The following is a 21,215-nucleotide window of genomic DNA, read 5'->3' on the forward strand; positions in this document are numbered from 1 at the left end:
AATTTTATTTAACCAAGCATTATTTTATTTTTAAAAAAATATGTCATATAACAGAAAAAGAAAGGAAAACGACAATACAAATTATTAAATACGTACATGAATTTGTTTCATTTATACGTAAAAATATTTATGTTATGAAAGTGTTTCATATTTAACCATGCACTTGCATAACGTGTTATATTTTTTTAATTTTTTTGAATAAAATGTTAAATATTTTCTTAATTTCTACGTAATAGTATTTTCATTTGTACGTAACAGTATTTATGTTATGAAAGTTGCATGAAGTGTTATATTTTCTTAATTTTTAGCATGACATTGTTATATGTTTGAATTTATGTGAAGTGTGAACTTATATACATAAGAATTTAGACTCTCTGTAAAATTAAAACATATACGGTAGCTCCGCGTCTATATGGACAACAAACGGCGACTGCTTTCTTGCACGCAATCCTCGAATTCTGCATCCGTGGTATATGAATGAGCTATTGAAACTTATCTTCAAGACCTTTAAGTCTTCCAAATAACTTGCAAAGGCTGACAATTCTTCTGGTTTTGAAACCATATTCACCAACTGAGATAATCTGTTGCAAAAGTAACATTAAATTGTTGTAGATTCCTCATATACCAAAGGCCCATATAAGAGCCTCTATCTCCGAATGGAGTGGCGACTGATTTGCTCTTGTATTACTCGCTCCCACTAAACTATCAAAACATTCTAGTGTGCTATACCACCCTTGTCCCAAAAATGCATTCTAATTTTTCCATGATCCATCCGTAAAACACTATGGCCCATAAGCACTTTTTATCTATACAAATAGTTTAGGTTGGACTATGACATTTATTTAACTTCCTATTTTTTATCCTACAACTAATTTATTTATTGTTAAATATATATCATATCTAACCTATTATTTTAATATTTTCAAAATATGATATCTAAAAAAATATTCTTAAGTATCTTTTTAAGACTGCATTTTAATAATATATTTTTAATATCTTTTTATTTAAAATGTAAACATACATTTATTTTTAATATTTAAATTTAAATAATAAATTTCATAATTTATATCAACTATAATTATAAACAAATATTAATTAATTTTTTATTTATATAATAAGAAATAAAATTTCTATAATACTTATATATACATATTTTATATTCATAATTAAATTGATACACCAATTAATAAATAGAAAGTAACTTAATTAATTAGTTAAATATTTTATAAATTATAAAATTAAAGAATAACATATTTTCATGAATTTTACAACATAAATCATTTATTAAAACAAAATATTAAAGTAAGATATATAAACTAAGAAATCATTTCACATTTTAATATACATAATTAAATGAGAATATTAAAAATAATTTAATATACATAATTAAATTAGAATATTAAATCATTTAAAATAATTTAATATGTTGACATATAGTTAACTTTTATAATAATAAAATAAATTTTACTCAATATAACAAATAAAAAATAAATTTGTACTACAATTTAAAGCTTTAAAATATAAGTAAAATTAATTTTGGGTAAGGGTATGTAAATGAATTATCTTATTTTCATAAAATTTTATGCATGTAAATTTTAAATTATCTATACTTTAAAAACAGATGTTTAATAAAAATACATATGCATAAAATTTCATATGGTGTGTTCTTCATTCCGTTCTTGATGAAAATATACAAAAAGGCTTGTTAATTTCCATGACTTTCTAGTTTTTTTTGTATTTCTATAATATAAGCATACAAAGATTTTTTATGTTTGTTTCATTTAATTTAGTTATACTCTTCTCATTACCTTCTATTTTCCTGAAGCATGTTTTCTGTTGATATTAATGTTCGGTATTCTTGTATTGTGGGCTTTGCTGGTGTAGAATGCTTTGAATTTTAATTTGTTGATCGACTCCTATATGTGCCTTTTAACTTCATATTTTTTTCACATGTTCTGGAATTCTGTTTTATGTTTTAATGGGTATATATTTCAAGATCAATATTTAGACGTTAGCCTCAACCGTAGTTAATGATTTTGAGAGATAAAATGATTCTCCAGAAGTTGAGACCTTCCAAATAGATGAGTCTCCAAAATAACTGAAACTCATAAAGGTGGTTCATATTTGATATAGAACAGAGGGTCGAAATTACAAAATAAGAAAAAGAATACTTTCATTATTAGAAAATGGATGTGGTCATTTTCAGAATCAGAGTAGAAGTCATCATTATCTTCTCCTGAATCGTCTATTTAATCACCATTCAAGGCACCTGCTGCAACAACTGACGCTCTTCTTAGTCTCTACTCATTGTTTCGTTTATGGTCATGGTGCTATCTCTGGATATGTGCTTTGAAAGTGGATTCTCTCATAAACGAAGAAGACGCGTTTAATGTCTGGGTGTCGCGTAAGTTATACCTGTCGAAGACATGTGTATAAACTTACAAAAGGAAACATATCCACATATATACATTAGATATAAGCAAACATCAAATATAGTTTCTTTTTATTATATTGACGTAGAGTTATTCTTAATATCAATCTAGTTTCCTTCCAAATGGTGACAATGAACTCAGATGTTAGTTACAATAAGCACACTACTGCCCTCTACTGTTTCACTCTCATTGGTTCTTAGGCTCCACAATCGTTGCATATAGGAAGGATGCAATAGTTCACATTTTCGAAAAGAATAAACAAAGATCTATATTTCACTGCGAAGGGGGAAAAGAATGCGACTGTTAATGAATAAGATATGTAGACTTCTAACGATATAAAATCTTTATTGTTTGTCTGGTTCTCTATAATTGTGTCTTGATAAAGAGAAGCTATAAAATGTTGCATTTAGTCAGACCCACAAGCATGTAAATCTTTTAGTTATGATGAGGTATCTCAGAAAAGTTTTATCTATCTCTTTATGTGCACTTTAATCAGAAATACTAACATGAAGAAAGCAATCTAGAAAGGAATTAACCTCACTACCACCATCGTTCTTCACAGCAACCGGAACTGCTAAACTATTCCCATCTTTCAGACACAGAGATATCTTCTAATCATCTCCAGTACTCGGCACAAATAAATCTGCACCCACCAAAGAAGAAGAACGAAGAAAACAAATCTGCAAGATATGATCATTATTGAGTAATCACATATTCGAATACGATCCTTAAGGTACTCACCAGTTTCAACACTGAAATTAATTTCTAAAAGAAGATTGTTGAATGATCATCAAACGTATCCATGGTGGCTTCATCATCTCTTCAGAGATTTGTCAGAATCGATGAGGCAGCCATGACTGGTGTGCAGTTTTCTAAGGATTCTAACGACTGTGAAGGAGAAACTGATGAATCTGACAGAATAGAAAACCCTTATTTATAGGTGTAGATTGTGAGCCTTTGAGCAAGGAGAGCCCATTGAATGATGGATAGTGGGAGACGTGGGTCGGTGATGTTAAAGCCATCGTAAATGACAACTATTGAATGCAAACTACAAACAGTTACGACATCCCGTCGTCTTAGCAAAGTGATGGAATTTCGATCGACAATGCAGCAGACTTTGTCAAGGGAGAGATGAAGTTATTGGGTTTACACATTAAAACATCACGGGCTTGTGCATGTTTTCACTAAACTAGTCCAATAAATTAGCCAACCCACAGATATCAATATAAATCTCGTTGGAAGCCCAATTAATAGAAGCTTTAGTGAACGAAAAAAACGTGAGTCGAAGAATTAAGAATCGCCACGTGTCGAAAAATGCCCTATGCTGAATGATGACGTGGAGGACTGAGGTGAGAGAAAACCCTATTTTATTATTATAGATAGATTATAGATAGATAGATAGATAAGGCGTGGTCGTAGGTTGCATCTCTTTAAGGCTACTACTTACTACCTTTGCATAGACAAAGGAAGAAGACATAAGCGACTAATGTCTTCTTAGCATACTTATTGTTGAAGAAGTGGTTGTTCATTTCTTTTCCAACACACAGAACTAGACAAAGGTCTTACATCTCTTTTTTTTTTGATCAAAAAAGGTCTTACATCTCTAAACTCTACTTTTGAACAGACAAAAGAAGAAGACATAATAGCGACTAATATATTCTGAGAGTGATTAACGGAGTGGAGCTGAGATGAGCTACAACGGGTAGGTGATGAAAGTTCATCAACTCCTTGGTGGTTCAGTGTACTTTCGAGATATTGTTTTCCTTTGCTTCCTCTACTGCTAGAGCTTCAGCCATGTTCGTTGTAGGAAACCAACTGATCATTCTTGGCTTGAAGAGCCTCATCTTTTGCAGTGTGCTGAGAGAGCTCTCTCTGATTGCCACAAAGGGTGAATATATTTTCAATTCTTAACTTTCTACAAGATGCTGGTTCTTTGTCGCCAGCGGTACTGTTCACGCAGTTTTCTTTACCCAAACCTCCAAAGTTCAAACTAGGCATTGGTCTTGTTGTTACCGAGCAGATACTTTTATCCTCGACTATCACTTTCTCTTCATCTTCTTCGACCTCTTCTTCTTCAAAGACAGTGCTCAGGCATACACGGTCAGGGTACATTTGCGCAACCATATTCTCTTGAGGCTTTGGTTGCAAAACGTTAGACAAATTGCTGCTGATTGTGTTGTTGCTTAGTTGGTACGAAACAGCAGATCCCCATACTGGATCACCCATGTCAAGATCCATTGACTTCCCCATGTCAAGATCCATCGACTTCACCATATCATCATCTGGGTAAAGACTCCTGAGTCTCTTGGCAAACCCACTTGCTTCATCAGTGCCCCTTGACCGCCGGAACTCAACCTCTATTTCCTCCAACCGTCTTCTCATCATCTCCAGCTCCTCTTGCTGCTGCACTATCCTTTCTTCCATTCTCCTTCTCTCCATCTCAACGAACTCCTCAGCCATTCTTCTGCATTCCTCGAGTTTCTTCTCTAGTTCAGCTTTCAAACGCTGGGTTCTCTCGTTTACTTTCTCTTCGATTGCCTCCTCTTCATCGGTGGCTGCACATGCTTCCTTCTGTAACAAAAGAGATCGCAAAGCAGCAACTTCCTCTTCCTTCTTCTTCAGCTGCTTTTGTGCATCGTTCCTTTCTTTCTCTTGTTGCTTCTTCTCAGACTGGAGTTTGGAAATAAACTCATCCATCGCTGCTATCCTTGAAGAAGACTCATCGCCCCCATTCTTATCTTTGTTCGGAGTATGTGACCCGCGAACTATGCACTTTGCTTTTGCCCCATACTCTAGAGTGCAGAGAGTCTTGTGCATTTCCTTTGGATCCGGGCTCGCACATAGGATCATTAGAATCTTTGACTTATCATCTTCAAAAGAGTCCTACATCAAGAAAACAGAAAGTATATTCAAGCAGCCACAGAAAACACTTTCCAGAGGATACAACAAGAAATTCACCTGAAGCAGCATAGTCAGCTTGCTGTCTCTAAAGGGCACGTGAGAGTCTCCATTCGCTATAGATTCTACAACTCGCTTCAGTGCAATATTTCCTTGGTTGATCTTAGCAGTCTGTTGAATAAAGATATACTTTTATAACTTTGATAGAATCAAATCAACCGAGAGAGAGAGAGGGTAGAGATTCAAAACATTACTTGCATCTTTGCTTCAAATCCAGTCTGGCCAGCTTGGTCTATATTCTCTGAACCAGCCATGTCAACAAGCATCAACCTTCCCCCAACGGTTGGCACATCAAGTATGATCTACATAAAAGAAACAAATCAGTTATAAGCTGTAACATATAAGATATATATATGCTTCGATTAAAAGTTGCAAGTACAAACAATGCAGTGACTCCGGGAACTTCTTTCATTGCAAAGGGTGCTTTTGACAATCCTCCGTTTCTCCACTTTCGCAATTTCTTTAGATATTTTTCCAGCGTCTGTCCCTGAAATGAAGGTTGCATTTTTGGCCTTCTTCCCCATCACTTCAAGCCTGGCCTGTAAAACAACAAAGTCCAAGGCTTATCAACACAATGCCAAACAGAAATACCAGTAGCGAGATAACCATGTGAAGGACTGATCAAATCAGGAAGCCATTAAAGTAGAGAAACTAAGCTACAGGTTGTGAACAAGTTCAATTTGACACAAAAGAAGAAGAAAGAAAGTCAAACAAAGCATCATCCTTTATATAAAACAATCCTACAGCTACTACAATAAACCACAAAAGAAGACAAATTCCAAAAAAAAAAAAAAAGTAATATAACAATGTGAACATGATCAATTTCACACAAGGGAACATGTTCCTTTATATAAGACACTATTATAAAAGAAACCACAAAACTCCAGAAAGTAACATAGCAAAGTGAAGGATTGGCCAACAAGGAAGGCCATTAACTAGAGTTGTAAGCTACAGCTACTGTAAGTGAACATGTTCAATCTCACACAAAGAAAGTTCAACAAAGAAAGTAGAATCCTTTAGACAAGACTATTCTATAAGAGTGCTCTCAATTACCTTAGTGGTTCCTCCTTTGGGGCAACCAATCCCCAAATTGTTGCTACAATTAGTGGAAAGAAGATCATAAATCTCCTCGTTATAAACCTCGAGAACAGTGACCTGAACAAAGGCAACAACACCACCATCCAGAATCTCCCTCAAGGATCGATACACAACCCCAGGCTCCTTCTTCCCACTCCCACCACCACCACAACCAAACATTGTATGGCTCTTTCCAGCGCCAGTAGGTCCATACATCACCACCGTACATTTCTCCCCAACCTTCACGCCTTTGATCCTCTCCTCTACAAACCTCTTGTAAAACGACTCGATGCCTTCTTCCTCCGAGAAAGATACTCCGTCGAGGGTGAAGTCTCTGTACCCGACCTCGGCTCTGACTCTGACCGTTTGGTCGTTGTCTGGGTTTGCTTGCAAGATCGAGGGCGGTTTCTCCTTGCGGTCTGGGTGGTCTCGGATCCGGCCGATTACTTCGACCGGGTGCTCCGGTGGAGTGCGGTCTGGGTTTGGGGGTTTGGAGATGAAATTGAGGCGGTGCTTGGATTGTGGGGTTCTGATTAAGGTGAATTGGGGTTGGTTTGATTTTGCGGAGGAGGAGGATGGTGTTGGTGCCATTTTAGAAGCTTTTTTCGAGATTCAAAGCTTTTAACTGAGAGAGAGAGAGTGGAGAGGAGAGGGATTTTGAAATGGGGATTTAGGGTTTGAGATTTTGAGGTTTTAAGTTTGAACTTACAATGTTGTATGTCTAAACGGCTACTTTTTTTTTTTTTTTTATCCACGGGCCAGTAAGGAGAATTTGACGCTTTAATCCGTGACCACTAAACTGAATAAACAAGAAGAACTAGGACAATTCAAAATAACGAGAAGGAACGTTGAAAAAATATAATATTCTTTTATAAATAATGTCAAATTTGAGATTAATTTAAAAAAAATTGCCAAAAGTACCACTTTTCATATTTATACTATTCATTTTTATTCTCATCTTTAATAAAAGGGTAAAAGACATTTATAACCTTTAAATTAACTTTGAAAAAAAAGACATAAGTTTAACTAATCTAAATATAAAAGATCAACTATAAATCCTAAATCATCAACTCTAAACCCTCAACCATGAAACCTTCAAATCTAAACCCTAAAACATCAAATATAAACCCTAAACCCTAAATCGAAACTTAAAACATCAACTCTAAACCCTAAATCATCAACTCTAAACCTAAAACCCAAAACATCAACTCTAAACCCTAAACCCTAAACCTTCAAATATAAACCCTAAAACATAAACTCTAAACTCTAAACGTAAACCATAAACTCTATATTTTTCTGAAATTCGAACCTGAAACCTTAAAACCCTAAACCTTCAAATCTAAACCCTAAAACATCAACTCTAAACCATAAACATAAACCCTAAACCCTAAAATCCTAAATCTTCAAATCTAAACTCTAAAACATCAACTCTAGGGTTTTAGGGTTTAGGGTTTACGTTTAGGGTTTAGAATTGAAGGTTTAGAGTTTAGGGTTTAGAGTTGATGTTTTAGGGTTTAGGGTTTAGGGTTTAGAGTTGTAGTTTAGGGTTTAGGGTTTACAATTGATGTTTTAATGTTTATAGTTGAAGGTTTAGGGTTTAGGGTTTAGAGTTGATGTTTTGAGGTTTAGGGTTTAGAGTTGATGTGTTCAAGGTTTTAGGGTTTATGTTTAGGGTTTAGAATTAAATGTTTAGGGTTTAGGATTGTTGTTTTAGGGTTTATGGTTAAATGTTGATGGTTTAGGGTTTAAAGTTGAATTTTAGGGTTTAGGGTTTAGGATTGATGTTTAGGGTTTAGAGTTGAAGGTTTTGAGTTTAGGGTTTAGAGTTGATGTTTTAGGGTTTACGTTTTAGAGTTGATGTTTCAGGGTTTAGGGTTCGTATTTCAAAAAAAATAGGGTTTATGATTGATGGTTTAGGGTTCATATTTTTAAAAAATAGGGTTTAAGATTGATGGTTTAGTATGACCTAGCTTTATATAGTTGAGTTTTAGGGTTTAGGGTTTGAATGTGGAAATTATATAATTAAAAAAAATAAAAAAAAATATTTTTTTATTTTTTAGATTTTTATTTGTTTAAATATTTATTTATTATATATACAAAAAATAATGGCATAAGAGTTTTTTGTCACTTAATGAATAAGGTATTTTTGAAAATGTCTTTTTAGTAGTGGTAAAAATAAAAAATAGTAGGATAAAAGTGGTAAACATGTAATTTCTCTTTAATTTAATTTTTTTTTGCTAACTTAAATTTCAAAATTATCCTTTGGATAATTCCTAGTTATTCTTTTCGTAGCCACTTAAACTTTAAGTCTTAACTTAAAAAAAAAACACTTTCAAATCAAAGCTAAACATATTCAAATTCACACAAACACCAGTTTTATTCTTAAATTTTAGATTAACACAATTTTTTTTTTTTAATGATTATGTCATTTTAGACTTTAAACATTAAAACATCATTGAAGGATATTTTCTACTTACACTTATATTTCTAGTTTACATCTCTTATTTTTTTAAAAAAAATATTTATATTGATGTTACACATACTTTAAGATCATAACTATATATATAATTATGGAGAAAATGATTTGATATTCATTTAAAATGCATGTCAAACTTTTTGTTTCATGTATTAACAAAAGTTACATTTAAAGACCAAAAACAATACCCAATTTAATATCTATTTGTTTTTGAAATATTATCTTCAAACCTATTAATCATTCAATCTATAAAAAATAAAAAAACAGTTAAGTGAAATCTATATTTTTAAATACAATAAACTTAAAAAATGAAAAAAAAATTAATTTTTTTTGCTTTTAAAATCTAAATATCCGAACCCGATTCAAAATAACCGAACCCGAACTAAAAATATCCGAACCCGACCCGAAATACAGAAATACCCGAACGGGTTCTCTATCCCTATACCAAAATACCCAAAAATTCAAAATACTCGATCCGAATCCGAACGAGTATCCGAACGCTCATCCCTAACCCGTACCCCAATCAAATGCAATGTAATGTCTGTTTTTATTTTCAGCAACTAATGCATTTTTGAGATTAGAAAAACTGCGTTATTGGGCTTACTGTTGGTTAAATAAATGGGTTTTTAATATTTTGGCCCAAAACTTGTATACCAGGCGCTAGGGTTTCTCAAAATCCTCTTATAACCCCAACCTATTGTTCCAGTGTGTTGTTTGGCAGCGGACGACGCCGGCACCGAGCTTCACCGAATAGCAAAAATGGTGACTCTCTTCTCTTTCTGCTAAGTCTCTCATAGTTTAGGATAAAACCATTTATATTTCGTAGAGCTTTGTTTGGTTGCCGTATCTACTTTTGAAGTAGCTTAGTTATTGTTTATTGATCTGTTAGCTAACTACTCCCTATGCATCTTGAATTGTGAGGGTAGTGTGGTGAGATCTTATGATTCAAGTCTGTTCTTGTTATTATGAGAAACAGGAAATGTATTGACTTGACTTATTTGAGTATTGAGATCTTATTATTCCGACCAATTCTATATGTTGTTGAGACCAGTTTGTTGTGAGTTATCTCAAAGTTGGTGGGGTTAATTGCAGGTGAACATTCCTAAGACTAAGAAGACTTACTGTAAGAACAAGGAATGCAAGAAGCACACTTTGCACAAGGTGACCCAGTACAAGAAGGGTAAAGACAGTCTTGCTGCCCAAGGAAAGCGTCGTTATGACCGCAAGCAATCTGGATATGGTGGTCAGACCAAACCCGTCTTCCACAAGAAGGTGACATTTCAGACACTGAAAATCGAATCTAAACCAGTGTTGGTTTAGACTCTGAGAATCAAATTTGAGTTTCCTTTTTTGTAGATTTATATGTTATTATATCGATCCCTGATTACTACTAGTATCAATCTTTTGTTTAAAGACTGTTATTTGACATTTAAGTGTCTCAGATCAATCGTATTCGAGTCTGTGCTCATTGTTTATTGTAATCTTTTGAAATAGGCTAAGACAACCAAGAAGATTGTGCTGAGGCTCCAGTGCCAAACCTGCAAGCATTTCTCTCAACACTCAATTAAGGTAACGAGACATTTCTCTTACATTTTGTCGACACTTGGAAGTTTAGAGTTCTAAACATTTGTGTTGGTCTTTTGCAGAGGTGCAAGCATTTTGAGATTGGTGGAGACAAGAAGGGAAAAGGAACATCCCTCTTTTAAGTTGTTACCTCTTTATCAATTTTTTTCATCTTTTGTTGGTACTCGTCTTGCTAAGACATTCACTTACATTTTGAATCTTACAGAAATGGTTATGGACCTACGATCTTTTCAATACATTCGTATGAGATATTGTACACCTAGTTACATTTATGCCTATACATCCCTAATGGTGATTTTGAATCTAAAGTTCTCAAAATACGTATATGTCTTTCCAGTAACTTTAGGTTGAGAATCACCATTGGGGCTCTTTAGAAACTTCCAACGCTGCAACTTCACAGCTCTTCTAATTAACTTAGAAACGCGTGGTTCTCTTTTTATAGCCGGATAACTTTTAAAAATAGAGTTTTTGAAAAAAATAAGCCACACATAATGATGACATTGGTAAAAGTAAAACCAAGCCATCGTCCTTTGACGTGTTTTAACCGCACGATTACAGAGATTCTCTGTGACAACCTTGCGTGACATCTAGACAACGCCAATAGTCGTATCATCCTAGCCCCAACATTTTCATCTCTCAAACTCACTGAATCCTCTTTCTTTTATAGATGCTTAGCTTTTTCGAGCCTGTGAGACACTGCCATAAGGCATAATGGTGATTGACTGATTGGTTTTCTCTCTTTGTATCTGTAGAAAATTACATCAACCTGGTTTTATTGCGTATATCTGTTCCCGCGCGCTGTCGGTATTGGTAACCTATCGTATGCTGGTATGCGAGAGATAAAAATTGCAAGAAAAGTTAATGGGTGTGGGAATTATATAATCATCAATATCTACTCGCAATTCCTCTCAAATCCGTAATCATCATTTTGAAAGGGATATATGTATCATCGATCATACACTCGGATAATTGTATAAAACTTATATTAATGTTATAATATACGTATTAAATACTATTACATAAAAAATCATGAAAAGGGCGCAATACTTCACTTGGAAGTAAAATGAAGATAGATAAACAAAATAAGGATGTTGAAACTCTGTTTTTGTCTACTTGTGCTAGTGTAAAACATGCAATATAAGTTGAAGCCTCGTCTAATAATAGAAGAAAAGATAAGTGTAAATAACATAAATTTCGTTTGAGGCCAAAGACAAGGAAACGCATGTATATATTAATTAACCAACATTTTGCAAATGGCAAAAACACACTCTTGGATTTATAGATGTAGAGTCAGAAACACAGATATCATTGTAATCTGGAAAATATATACATACATACGGATACTACATAATAATCATTGAAGAAAAAAAAAAAAAAAGAGATTTCACTTGGAAGTAAAATGAAGATAGAGAAACACAAAGAGCAAGACGATCGGAAACACCAAGATAAGTGGAGGAGTTGGTGGAGCCACCGGTCCAATCATCAAAGGAACGAACAGTAACATCATCGCAACGACCACAATCGCCAAGATCGAACCCGGTCCGATTCCACCACATTCATTCGCCATTTCTGTTCTTCTCTCTTTAAATTAGATTCGATCAGTTGCAAGTACTGTGTTAATTTCCCGTCACTTTAATTTATAAAGATATAACCAAACATCTATAAAGAGTCGTGTCGTTTGACCTTAGTATTATTAGACACAACGTTTCGCGTATATTGCATGAGAAACAAAAAACATTTGCACGTTTACAACCCACCCCGCCAAAAAACCTTAAACGCTGCGTTCCGTCATTTGTTTTTGTTGCCGCCACGTGTTAACTCCACGAAACGCGGCGTTTTGCACATTAACCGATGTGGAAATTCAAAATCTCAAATAACTTTGAAATGTTTCGTTATCCCGCCAAATTCACAAAGCGAAGACATTTCAAAAAACCTAATCTCTTGTCGTCTTGCGATTAAAATAGCCTCCATTTATCGCTTCTCTCTTTTCACAATCAAATCAAAAAATTACTTTTTTTTTTTTCTTCTCCCAAAGCCGATGTCAGCAGCTTCATCGACTCGCCGCCGTCTGAAAGATATGAACACCGGCAACGGAGAAAACCAATCTTCCGGTAAAAAGCCTTCGAGGTCTGTAACTCCACTTCCTATCTCCACCACTCTCCAGAAATCATCATCGAGCAAAGAGAACCCAAAGCCTACTCACCGTCCGTCATTTGGATCCACGCAGAAGCCTGTGCTCCGGCAAGTCCCGCGGATCGATAAGTCCGCCGCGAAAGGTGTCGGTGATGGCGAGGGTCGGGTCACTCGATCCAAGTCTTCGGGGATACGAGGTAGGAGCTCTAGCCCGTCTGATCTAATTAGGGTTTTCTCGGATTTGAGAAAGAGGAACGAATCTAGGGTTCAATCAGATCAGGATAAGAGCTGTGATAGGGTTTGCGAGGAGACAGGTGAAGAGAGTAAAAGTAAGACGAATCCGAGCTCAAGCAAACTCGATGGTTCTGTTCCAAAGGCAGATGCTTTGCTTGGTTTTGGGGAAAAATCTGATTGTAAAGCTGAGAAGATTGTGAAAGGTACTAGTGGAGGGTTAAGAAGGAAGTCTATTGATAACGTTGGGAAGGCGATGGAGGGAAGCAGCAGTGTTGCTACTACTAAGTACCAAAGCAAGCTACACGAGAAGCTCGCTTTTCTCGAAGGAAAGGTTAAGAAGATTGCTTCCGATATCAAGAAGACAAAGGACATGCTTGATTTGAATAATCAGGACTCGTCTCAGGGTATGATCTCTGATTTACATCAGAAGATCACTGGGATTGAGAAGTCTATGATTCATGTTGTTGGAGGTTCAGAGGAAGGGAAAAACAAGGCTGCCAGAGCGAAAGCTTCGGTGAAAGGGTTGAACAAGGAGGAGCTCGAAGACAGGCTCTTTCCTCACCAGAGGTTGCTAAGGAGCAGAACTCAGTACAAGACAGCGTCACAAGTCTCAAAAGGTCAAGGCTTTGGTGAGTCTTCTAGCAAGGCGGTAAATGTTGAAGTGAAGCCCTCGGGTCTTGTTGAGGAGAATCCAATAGCTCTAGAGTTCTTGGCCTCGCTTGACAAGGAAAAAGTCACATTAGGGAGTGATGATCAGAATGTGATGGATAATCTGGAAGTGCAGGAGATGGATACAGAGGAAGCGTCGAAGGAAAACAATCCTTCAAAAGACGTCAATCTGACTTCCAACTTAGCTGAAATCCTCAGAGCAGACGAAGACCTTGAGGAAATTGATGAGGAAGAAAAAAGAGATGAGATGGAGCTGGAAGAGATAGAGAATGAATGTATGTACCAACTTAATGACATTGGATCCAAAACTTCCACTGGAGGGTGGTTTGTTTCAGAGGGCGAGGCTGTTATACTCGCTCATGATGACGGCTCATGTTCGTATTACGACGTTGCTAATTGTGAGGTACTATGCTTTCATTTTCTCAGCTTATTAACTTCGTTTATGGAACATTTGTCCTGCCTGTAAAATCTATAGTGTCATCAATCATGCTTCTAATTTTAAAAGTTCTTGCGTGGAGGACTGATATTAGATTCTCACATTGACCACATCATACACGTTTCTCAAGTTACTATATTGATGATGCTTGACATTGTGTTTCTTGATTTGGTTTTCATCTTAAACTTGTTATTTTGTATCATTCTGGGTGGCTTTGTCTGTGGTGACTGACTGTAATTTGTGCACTGTACATGCCTTGTTATCTCTTACATCAAGATCTGATTTTTTTTTTCAGGTAAAATCCGTGTACTATCCTCCAGAAGACATCTCACCAAACACTTGGAGAGATTGCTGGGTGGTTCGTGCACCGGGTGCAGATGGCTGCTCAGGCAGATATGTTGTAGCTGCTTCTGCTGGCAATACGATGGAGTCTGGATTTTGTTCATGGGATTTCTACACCAAAGACATAAAGGCACTCCACATTGAGGACGGATCTTCAAGAGTTCCAAGGACTGCTCTGGCTCCTTTATCCAACAACACATCCCATGGAAGGAACACTCTGGCTTGTTCATTGTCACCAGAAGCTCAACAATGGTGGTACAGACCATGCGGTCCTCTCATAGCTTCAACTGCTAGTTTCCAAAGCGTAGTTAAGGTTTTTGACATCCGAGATGGGGAACAAATCATGAGATGGGAAGTGCAGAATTGTGTGTCAGGTTTAGATCACTCAAGCCCTTTGCAGTGGAGAAACCGAGGAAAGCTTGTCATAGCAGAAACAGAAACGATTTCTGTTTGGGATGTCAACTCCCTTCACCCTGAATCCCTGCTCACCATTTCCTCTTCAGGGCGAAAAATCTCAGCGTTTCATATCAACAACACAGATGCTGAAGTTGGGGGAGGTGTTCGTCAAAGGTTAGAACTTCATTTCACTTTGTCTAGTATAGTGAACATATATGAACATGAGGAAGCTAAAACTGGATACTTTTAGTATCTCTTTCATTTGACTTTTTTTGTTTGTCTTCACCTGAAATGCAGAGCAAGTTCCATGGACGCTGAAGGCAACGATGGAGTTTTCTGCACTACTGATTCAATCAACATCATGGACTTCCGTAATCCATCTGGCATTGGCGCTAAAATCCCCAAGCTCGGTGTTAATGCACAGTGTGTATCATCTAGAGGAGATTCAGTATTTGTTGGAACCAATCCGAAATCATCATCTGCTAAGAAGCCAGTGGGTTATTCCTCTCAAGTGCTGCAATTCTCTTTAAGGAAACAGCGTCTGGTGAGCACTTACAACCTGCCTGACTCAAACACTCACTCGCACCACTCTGCAATAACCCAAGTCTGGGGAAATTCAAACTTTGTCATGGCTACTTCTGGTATGGGGCTTTTCGTGTTTGATACTTCAAAAGAAGAGACCTCGATAGGTGGTGACAGTGGAACCGTAAAAGAGGTTATTGGTCCAAACGATATGTACTGCCCTTCGTTTGATTATGCAAGTTCTCGTGTCCTCCTCATCTCAAGAGATCGTCCTGCTTTATGGAGGCACATCTTATAGGGTAATTCAATGTACTTTTTTGAAACCATTGTTTATCTTAAATTTTGGGTTAGATGTTGATAGCTGTTGAATTTTGATATTCAGGGGATTTTGTCAAATGAGTCAATCAAGCAAAAGATGGTGTTACCACGGTCGTGTGTGCGATTCATATCCTGTTTAAACGGAGTGTCTCTATATAGCACAGCTTGTGCTGCTTCTCTTTTGGTGTGGTGTGTTAAAGACAATATAAGTACCAAACTATGCGCTTCTGAATTCTCTTGTTTGCTTTCTGTTTATTTGACTTCAGTTTTGTACATACGTCTGGTTGTTTTGATCAATGTCACAGGTTTGTTGTTACTCAGATGATTTATAGCTTATAAAATGATCCGAATGAACTCAAGGGTAACTAGCTAGTTGGTGAAATGGTCAAAGTGGCAAAATTTATTTTGTTTAAGACAAAACGTGATTAATTCCTTGTAATCAAATCTGGATCTTCAAGTCTTGTTCCTCTGCTCCTAGGAGATTCCTTGTCCTCATGGTTCGTGTGTTTCTATGAGTTTGATTTCAATACCTTTCATGTTTATGAATGTGAGTTCTGGATGATCTCTCTGTAGTTGTATGGGATGGGTTATGTTATTTATGGTGGGCCATCTGGTGAGTTCTTCCACAAACTGATGTATGCTATTTTCAAAGGGAAAAGGGAAAATATACAACAGTCGAAATAGCCCTTTTTACTTTCTTGTAACAAAAACCCATAACACTTAACAACGTTAAAGACACGGCAACATAAAGTTAATTATCTGATCAATTAACCATCATTATTCATTATTCTCAGGTAACTTATCTATACTCGTAATGAGAATTTACACCAAGATTGTCGCAACAATATATAAATCTGAATTTCGATTCCATAACGTAAATGATTAACCACTCAATCAATGAGCACCATGAATTGGTTTAACTGAGATTGTTAGCTTATTAGAACTTTTTTTAATAGATGTGGTATCGTTTATTTGTAGATATAAAGTTGTTTACTGAATACACTATAAGATGCTACACCCTCCTCCGTTTCTTTAATTTCAAATGTCATGAAATCGAAGAACTTATTTATCAAAGCACTATTTTACAAAGCTGACCTACTTGTATTTCCATCTATATAGTTAAAGAACTTATTCGTAGTTGGTATATAGAAAACAAACTATCAGACTGCTTTTTATTCACTTACCCATACTTAACTGTTACCAAACTTTCAGTAGATGTAAGGAACACACTTCACGATTTTAAGCCAATTTTCATTCACTTTTATCTACAAAGTAGCTATTATATACATGATCTGTAAGTCTAATGTTTCTTACTTTATCGACAACTCAACCCTATATTATGGAAAATTTAAGTAACTAATTATTAATTCAGATTGTGCTTAAGCGACCACCAAACTAATTAACAACCATTAACGTCCACTAACATAAAACTAGAGTGTATTATCCCGATTCTTTCACTTTCATAAAACATATAACAAAAGGAGGACCTAAATTAGAAAGATGAACATTACAAAAATGGTTTCGAGATGTCCCATATGGAAGGGACAAAAAACTTAAAGCACGTATGGAGTTATAGTCTTGTAGACTAGAGAAATGCGTCGATGGAGACATAAACAGAGCAAAGTTGTCATGGGGGTATATATGAAAACGTTAACTCATTTGCGAATTTAAGTCCAACAATTTATCAGTCAGTTGTTAGCAGTTGAAGTAACTTTAAAGAGTTTGTTTAAATAAAAAAATGTTTCAAGTGTAGTTGGCTCTACTCACACTATATAAACGTTTTGTAATGGTCGATAGATCATGCTCATCGAACTGCAAAAGATAAAAAAAAAAAAAAAAAAAAGTATAACAAGAAGAGACATGGGGCGTCTCGTAAACGGAGCTGGTCTCTTGGTTTTGTTGTGTTTCCATGTCTTTGTGGTGAGTAATGTGGCTGCGAGAGAGGGTGGGATGAGCTTTGGCAAAGATGAAGAGGAGAAGACTTTCATAGGAGGTGGAAAGGGCTATGGAGGAGGTTTTGGTAAAGCTGGCGGGATAGGCAAAGGTGGAGGCATTCTTGGCGGCGGCATTGGTAAAGGCGGAGGCTTCGGTGGTGGAATAGGAAAAGGCGGTGGCTTTGGAGGAGGCTTCGGTGGAGGAATAGGCAAAGGCTTTGGCTTTGAAAAAGGTGGTGGCTTCGGCAAAGGAATAGGCAAAGGCTTTGGCGGTGGAAAGATTGGACACAACTGAGATAAACAAGAAGAAACTTGTAGTTGCTTTGCATGAGCGACTTTGGGAATAAAATAAGAAAAAAAAGACAAAAATATCACTAAATCAAGTTTTTGTTCCCAAACTAGCACTCAAGGTCAAAAGTCACAAAAATAGCACTTAATGTTTTATCAAAAGTCACAAACTTAGGATTTAGAGTTAAAGAGTGGGGTTTAGGATTTAGGGTTTAGGGTTTAGGGTTTAGAGTTTAGGGTTTAGGGTTTAGAATTTAGGGTTTAAGCTTTAGGTTTTAGGGTTTAGGATTTAGAGTTTAGGGTTTAGGGTTTAGGGTTTAGAGTTTAGGGTTTAGAGTTGAGAAATGAGGTTTTGGGGATAAGAATTCAAATTTTGAAAAATAAAAAAATTAAAATTTTCAAAGGATAAACTTAGAAATGTGCTATTTTGGTCATTTTAGTTTTTGAGTGCTATTTTTGTGATATAAACTTAGAAATGTGCTATTTTGAAGATTTGCAGTTAAAATAACTTAGTTTGTTTTATCAGCTTTTAGACTATCTATCTATCGATGTTTTCATTTTCATCATGAATTTTATTCCCTCACAAAAGAATATAATACTCAACAACACCACACCACACCACAAGACTTTAGGCAAACCACTTGGTAACGACTTGACTCTTTTTTCTTCAAGCGACTACCTCAACTCCTAGACCTTTGAATCGTTGCTCCACCTAAGAACTGAAGCTACCTTGATGAGTCACTGTACACGACCCAAAAATGATTACGCCCTTCTCAAAGGCCACACCTTCTACTACTTTCTAAAGCTTCTCCCTCCATGCTACCACTACTATCAGGGCCAAACAAATATAGCAAAATCAAAAACAACCATTCACTAGGATAAACCAATACAATAATGAAAGCAGCAAAACCTTAGTTATATAAGTCTTATGAAACTCAAAAGTACATCCAACAGAAAAAAATAACTTAAATAGAAGCCAGACTTATTGTAATAAATAGCACAATGCTTATAAAGATTCAGACAGTCCAACCCTTTATGAAGTTGAGAGGAATCTCTGATTTGAGATAACTTCTTCATGACAAGGATCCATTAACCAGGGGTGGTGATAATCACTAGGGTGACTATTGACCTTGCCGACCCAAACCATACCCTCCTTGTGACGGGTCATAACCTCCCATGTAGCCACCCCCAGGATTGTTCAAACCCCCAACACTAGGTCTCCCTCCAACCGCACCATACGCAGCTTGGTTACCGTAACCAGCATCACCACTTCCACTGTACCCTCCATATCCGTACTGTGTCTGAGCCGGAGGAGCTCCATATCCACTTTGAGCTGCACCATTCCCATACCCTCCGGGGTTCCCATAACCACTAGGAGCTGATGGAGTGTCCCATGCGTTTCTCGGAGCAACACTACTTCCATAACCACCACCTGGCATCCCCGTTGCTCCATATGCAGCTCCAGCACCTGCCCCATAACCTCCGTATCCACCAAATCCAGCACCGTTACTACCATTTCCATACCCACCACCAGCACCATAACCTGAAGAACCACCATAAGACGGTAAACCATTTCCTACATTCTGAGGCTGCATATACCTATTGAAATCCACACGCCCGTCAAAACCGCCTTCACTGCCACCAAAACCCTGGTAACCGCCACCCATGGCTCGTCCAGCACCACCTGGATTAGCATCTTTAGGAAGAGCGCGCTTCACTTCAACTTGCTTACCGTTCAAATCATGGAAGCTCTTCTGAAGCACACGGTCCACGGCGTCTTCAGAGTCGAAGGAGACAAACCCAAACCCGCGAGGACGGCTGGTAGTCTGGTCGTGCATGATCACAACATCAGCCACAGGGCCGTACTGTTCAAAGTATTGGCGAAACTCTTCGTCTGTCAAAGTAGGCGGCAAGCCTCCAACAAAGATCTTCTTGGTTTTGTTGTAAGCATCTCCTCCAGAGCCTCTAGTTGCATTTAAGTTGCCACTTCTTCCAGAGACTTGCTGCTCCTCTCTTGACATTGCTCTCTTCACATCAACCTACAAAAAAAAATCTTTAAAAGCTTAGGAATAAACCTCCAAAAATCATTATTAAAATATATATACAAATGGCTAGGCGGTGGTTAGGCGTCTTATAGTGGATTAAAAGCTTAGGAATAAACCAAACTCTCTTAACTGATTCTACACTCAAAACACTTATGATTCACAACATAAAGTAATACTAATAAATAAATAAAATGTAATACTAATATCAATCTCCCTAAAATGCCTCTCATCCTCAAAGTTAAACCAATCAATCAAAAGTCTCAATTTTTTTCAATCTCGTTCTCGAATTAACCAAAAGGGCAAAACCGTAAACAAGGTAAAAAGACCAAAAAAAAAAAAAAAAAAGGTGGGGGAACCTCTCTGGAATCAATGTGATGTTTGTCTTGAAGAACCCTATCGAGAAGAGAAGGATCGGAGAAGATGACGAAACCAAAACCCCTAGGGCGGCCGGTGAGCTTGTCTCTCATGACAATAGCCTGAGAAACATCTCCGTAGCTGCTGAAATGTTCTCTTAGCTTGTCTTCGTCTGTCTCCCACGAGATTCCGCCCACGAAAAGCTTTCCTTGATCTGAATCCATCAGATCTAACAAATCGCTGAAACCCACTTCAGAACTTGCGAAAAAGGGTTTAGCTTTAAGGACAAGAGAATCAAGGTGGCAGGAAGAGGAGGAACAGCCAAACGAATATTTCTATTGGTTTGGTACTTTCGATGCTCGCAAAGAGGACGAATCTGTCTGTAGATAGATTGATGAACGGTTCAGATTAGTTTTGAGTGTTTCGACGGTTCAGATATGTTTTCCGTTCTACAAGGCCCAATAGAATGTAAACAATGGGCGATCGAGACCAATGTTGGTTTTCGTGATTGGGCTTGTAACAGAAGCAATAATTTTAAAAAAAATGTGTGGTGGACTTCATTGCAAAGTAGACAGGCTTATTAAAATCTCTACTAGACCCTGAATTTTCTGTTTTTGGTTATTTATTTAACTAAATAATGTATTTGTAATATTTGATGTATTATATTTACCAAGTAAATAATTTTTGTGGCATTTTAAACCATCTATTTACGATGAATATTCGATATCATATAAAAAATTGAACAAATAGACGTAATTAGAGAATTGTAGACTATATATAAAAACAATGGTTATTAATGTAAAATATGAAGAAATATTATATTATGACTTAGTATGGCATAAAAGATTATAAATTAGTTATACATGTTTAAAGAAAATAAAATAATTTTTAAACTTCTATGAAAAATTTAACATATAAAAAAAGACGATGATAGTCATCAAATTGTAAATAATTTCATAATTTTATTAATAATAAATTATTTATAGTCTTTGTTTTTCGTCAAGATAATTATTAAAT

General features: G+C 36.3%; 5 protein-coding genes and 1 pseudogene across 5 annotated transcripts; 3 read left to right on the forward strand and 3 right to left on the reverse strand.

Moving 5' to 3' along the window:
- Window positions 1-4,033: 4,033 nt before the first annotated feature.
- LOC106334981 lies at window positions 4,034-7,099 on the reverse strand (annotated as a pseudogene).
- Window positions 7,100-9,616: 2,517 nt separating this feature from the next.
- On the forward strand, window positions 9,617-10,807 carry LOC106332291 (60S ribosomal protein L36a). Its single transcript, XM_013770763.1, has 4 exons — window positions 9,617-9,705; window positions 10,036-10,215; window positions 10,438-10,512; window positions 10,590-10,807. The coding sequence occupies exons 1-4, from the start codon at window positions 9,703-9,705 to the stop codon at window positions 10,647-10,649; spliced, it is 318 nt and encodes a 105-aa protein (XP_013626217.1). The 5' UTR covers window positions 9,617-9,702; the 3' UTR covers window positions 10,650-10,807.
- A 1,015-nt stretch (window positions 10,808-11,822) lies between these two features.
- LOC106334300 lies at window positions 11,823-12,113 on the reverse strand. The gene has a single exon (XM_013772609.1). The coding sequence runs from the start codon at window positions 12,092-12,094 to the stop codon at window positions 11,912-11,914; it is 183 nt and encodes a 60-aa protein (XP_013628063.1). The 5' UTR covers window positions 12,095-12,113; the 3' UTR covers window positions 11,823-11,911.
- A 424-nt stretch (window positions 12,114-12,537) lies between these two features.
- On the forward strand, window positions 12,538-15,911 carry LOC106328305. Its single transcript, XM_013766725.1, has 4 exons — window positions 12,538-13,966; window positions 14,295-14,911; window positions 15,035-15,558; window positions 15,643-15,911. Exons 1-3 carry the CDS (start codon window positions 12,566-12,568, stop codon window positions 15,555-15,557), a joined length of 2,541 nt encoding a protein of 846 aa, XP_013622179.1. The 5' UTR covers window positions 12,538-12,565; the 3' UTR covers window position 15,558; window positions 15,643-15,911.
- Window positions 15,912-17,411: 1,500 nt separating this feature from the next.
- On the forward strand, window positions 17,412-18,397 carry LOC106335802 (glycine-rich cell wall structural protein). The gene is made up of 2 exons (XM_013774418.1): window positions 17,412-17,859; window positions 18,304-18,397. Exon 1 carries the CDS (start codon window positions 17,438-17,440, stop codon window positions 17,804-17,806), a length of 369 nt encoding a protein of 122 aa, XP_013629872.1. The 5' UTR covers window positions 17,412-17,437; the 3' UTR covers window positions 17,807-17,859; window positions 18,304-18,397.
- Window positions 18,398-18,655: 258 nt separating this feature from the next.
- Window positions 18,656-20,559, reverse strand: LOC106335801 (heterogeneous nuclear ribonucleoprotein 1). Its single transcript, XM_013774417.1, has 2 exons — window positions 20,201-20,559; window positions 18,656-19,838 (listed from the first exon to the last, which is right to left on the reverse strand). Exons 1-2 carry the CDS (start codon window positions 20,420-20,422, stop codon window positions 18,921-18,923), a joined length of 1,140 nt encoding a protein of 379 aa, XP_013629871.1. The 5' UTR covers window positions 20,423-20,559; the 3' UTR covers window positions 18,656-18,920.
- Between the last annotated feature and the right edge of the window lie 656 nt (window positions 20,560-21,215).

Source organism: Brassica oleracea, chromosome C3 (assembly GCF_000695525.1).
Source record: "Brassica oleracea var. oleracea cultivar TO1000 chromosome C3, BOL, whole genome shotgun sequence".
Taxonomy (NCBI): domain Eukaryota; kingdom Viridiplantae; phylum Streptophyta; class Magnoliopsida; order Brassicales; family Brassicaceae; genus Brassica; species Brassica oleracea.

Coding starts and splice junctions, on each gene's coding strand:
- LOC106335801 (XM_013774417.1), bottom strand. CDS start 20,422: ATGGATTCAGATCAAGGAAAGCTTTTCGTGGGCGGAATCTCGTGGGAG. Junction 19,839..20,200: donor ATCACATTGATTCCAGAGAG/GTTCCCCCACCT, acceptor TTTTTTTTGTAG/GTTGATGTGAAGAGAGCAAT.
- LOC106335802 (XM_013774418.1), top strand. CDS start 17,438: ATGGGGCGTCTCGTAAACGGAGCTGGTCTCTTGGTTTTGTTGTGTTTC.
- LOC106328305 (XM_013766725.1), top strand. CDS start 12,566: ATGTCAGCAGCTTCATCGACTCGCCGCCGTCTGAAAGATATGAACACC. Junction 13,967..14,294: donor ACGACGTTGCTAATTGTGAG/GTACTATGCTTT, acceptor TTTTTTTTTCAG/GTAAAATCCGTGTACTATCC. Junction 14,912..15,034: donor GGGGGAGGTGTTCGTCAAAG/GTTAGAACTTCA, acceptor CCTGAAATGCAG/AGCAAGTTCCATGGACGCTG.
- LOC106334300 (XM_013772609.1), bottom strand. CDS start 12,094: ATGGCGAATGAATGTGGTGGAATCGGACCGGGTTCGATCTTGGCGATT.
- LOC106332291 (XM_013770763.1), top strand. Junction 10,216..10,437: donor AACCCGTCTTCCACAAGAAG/GTGACATTTCAG, acceptor CTTTTGAAATAG/GCTAAGACAACCAAGAAGAT. Junction 10,513..10,589: donor TCTCTCAACACTCAATTAAG/GTAACGAGACAT, acceptor GGTCTTTTGCAG/AGGTGCAAGCATTTTGAGAT.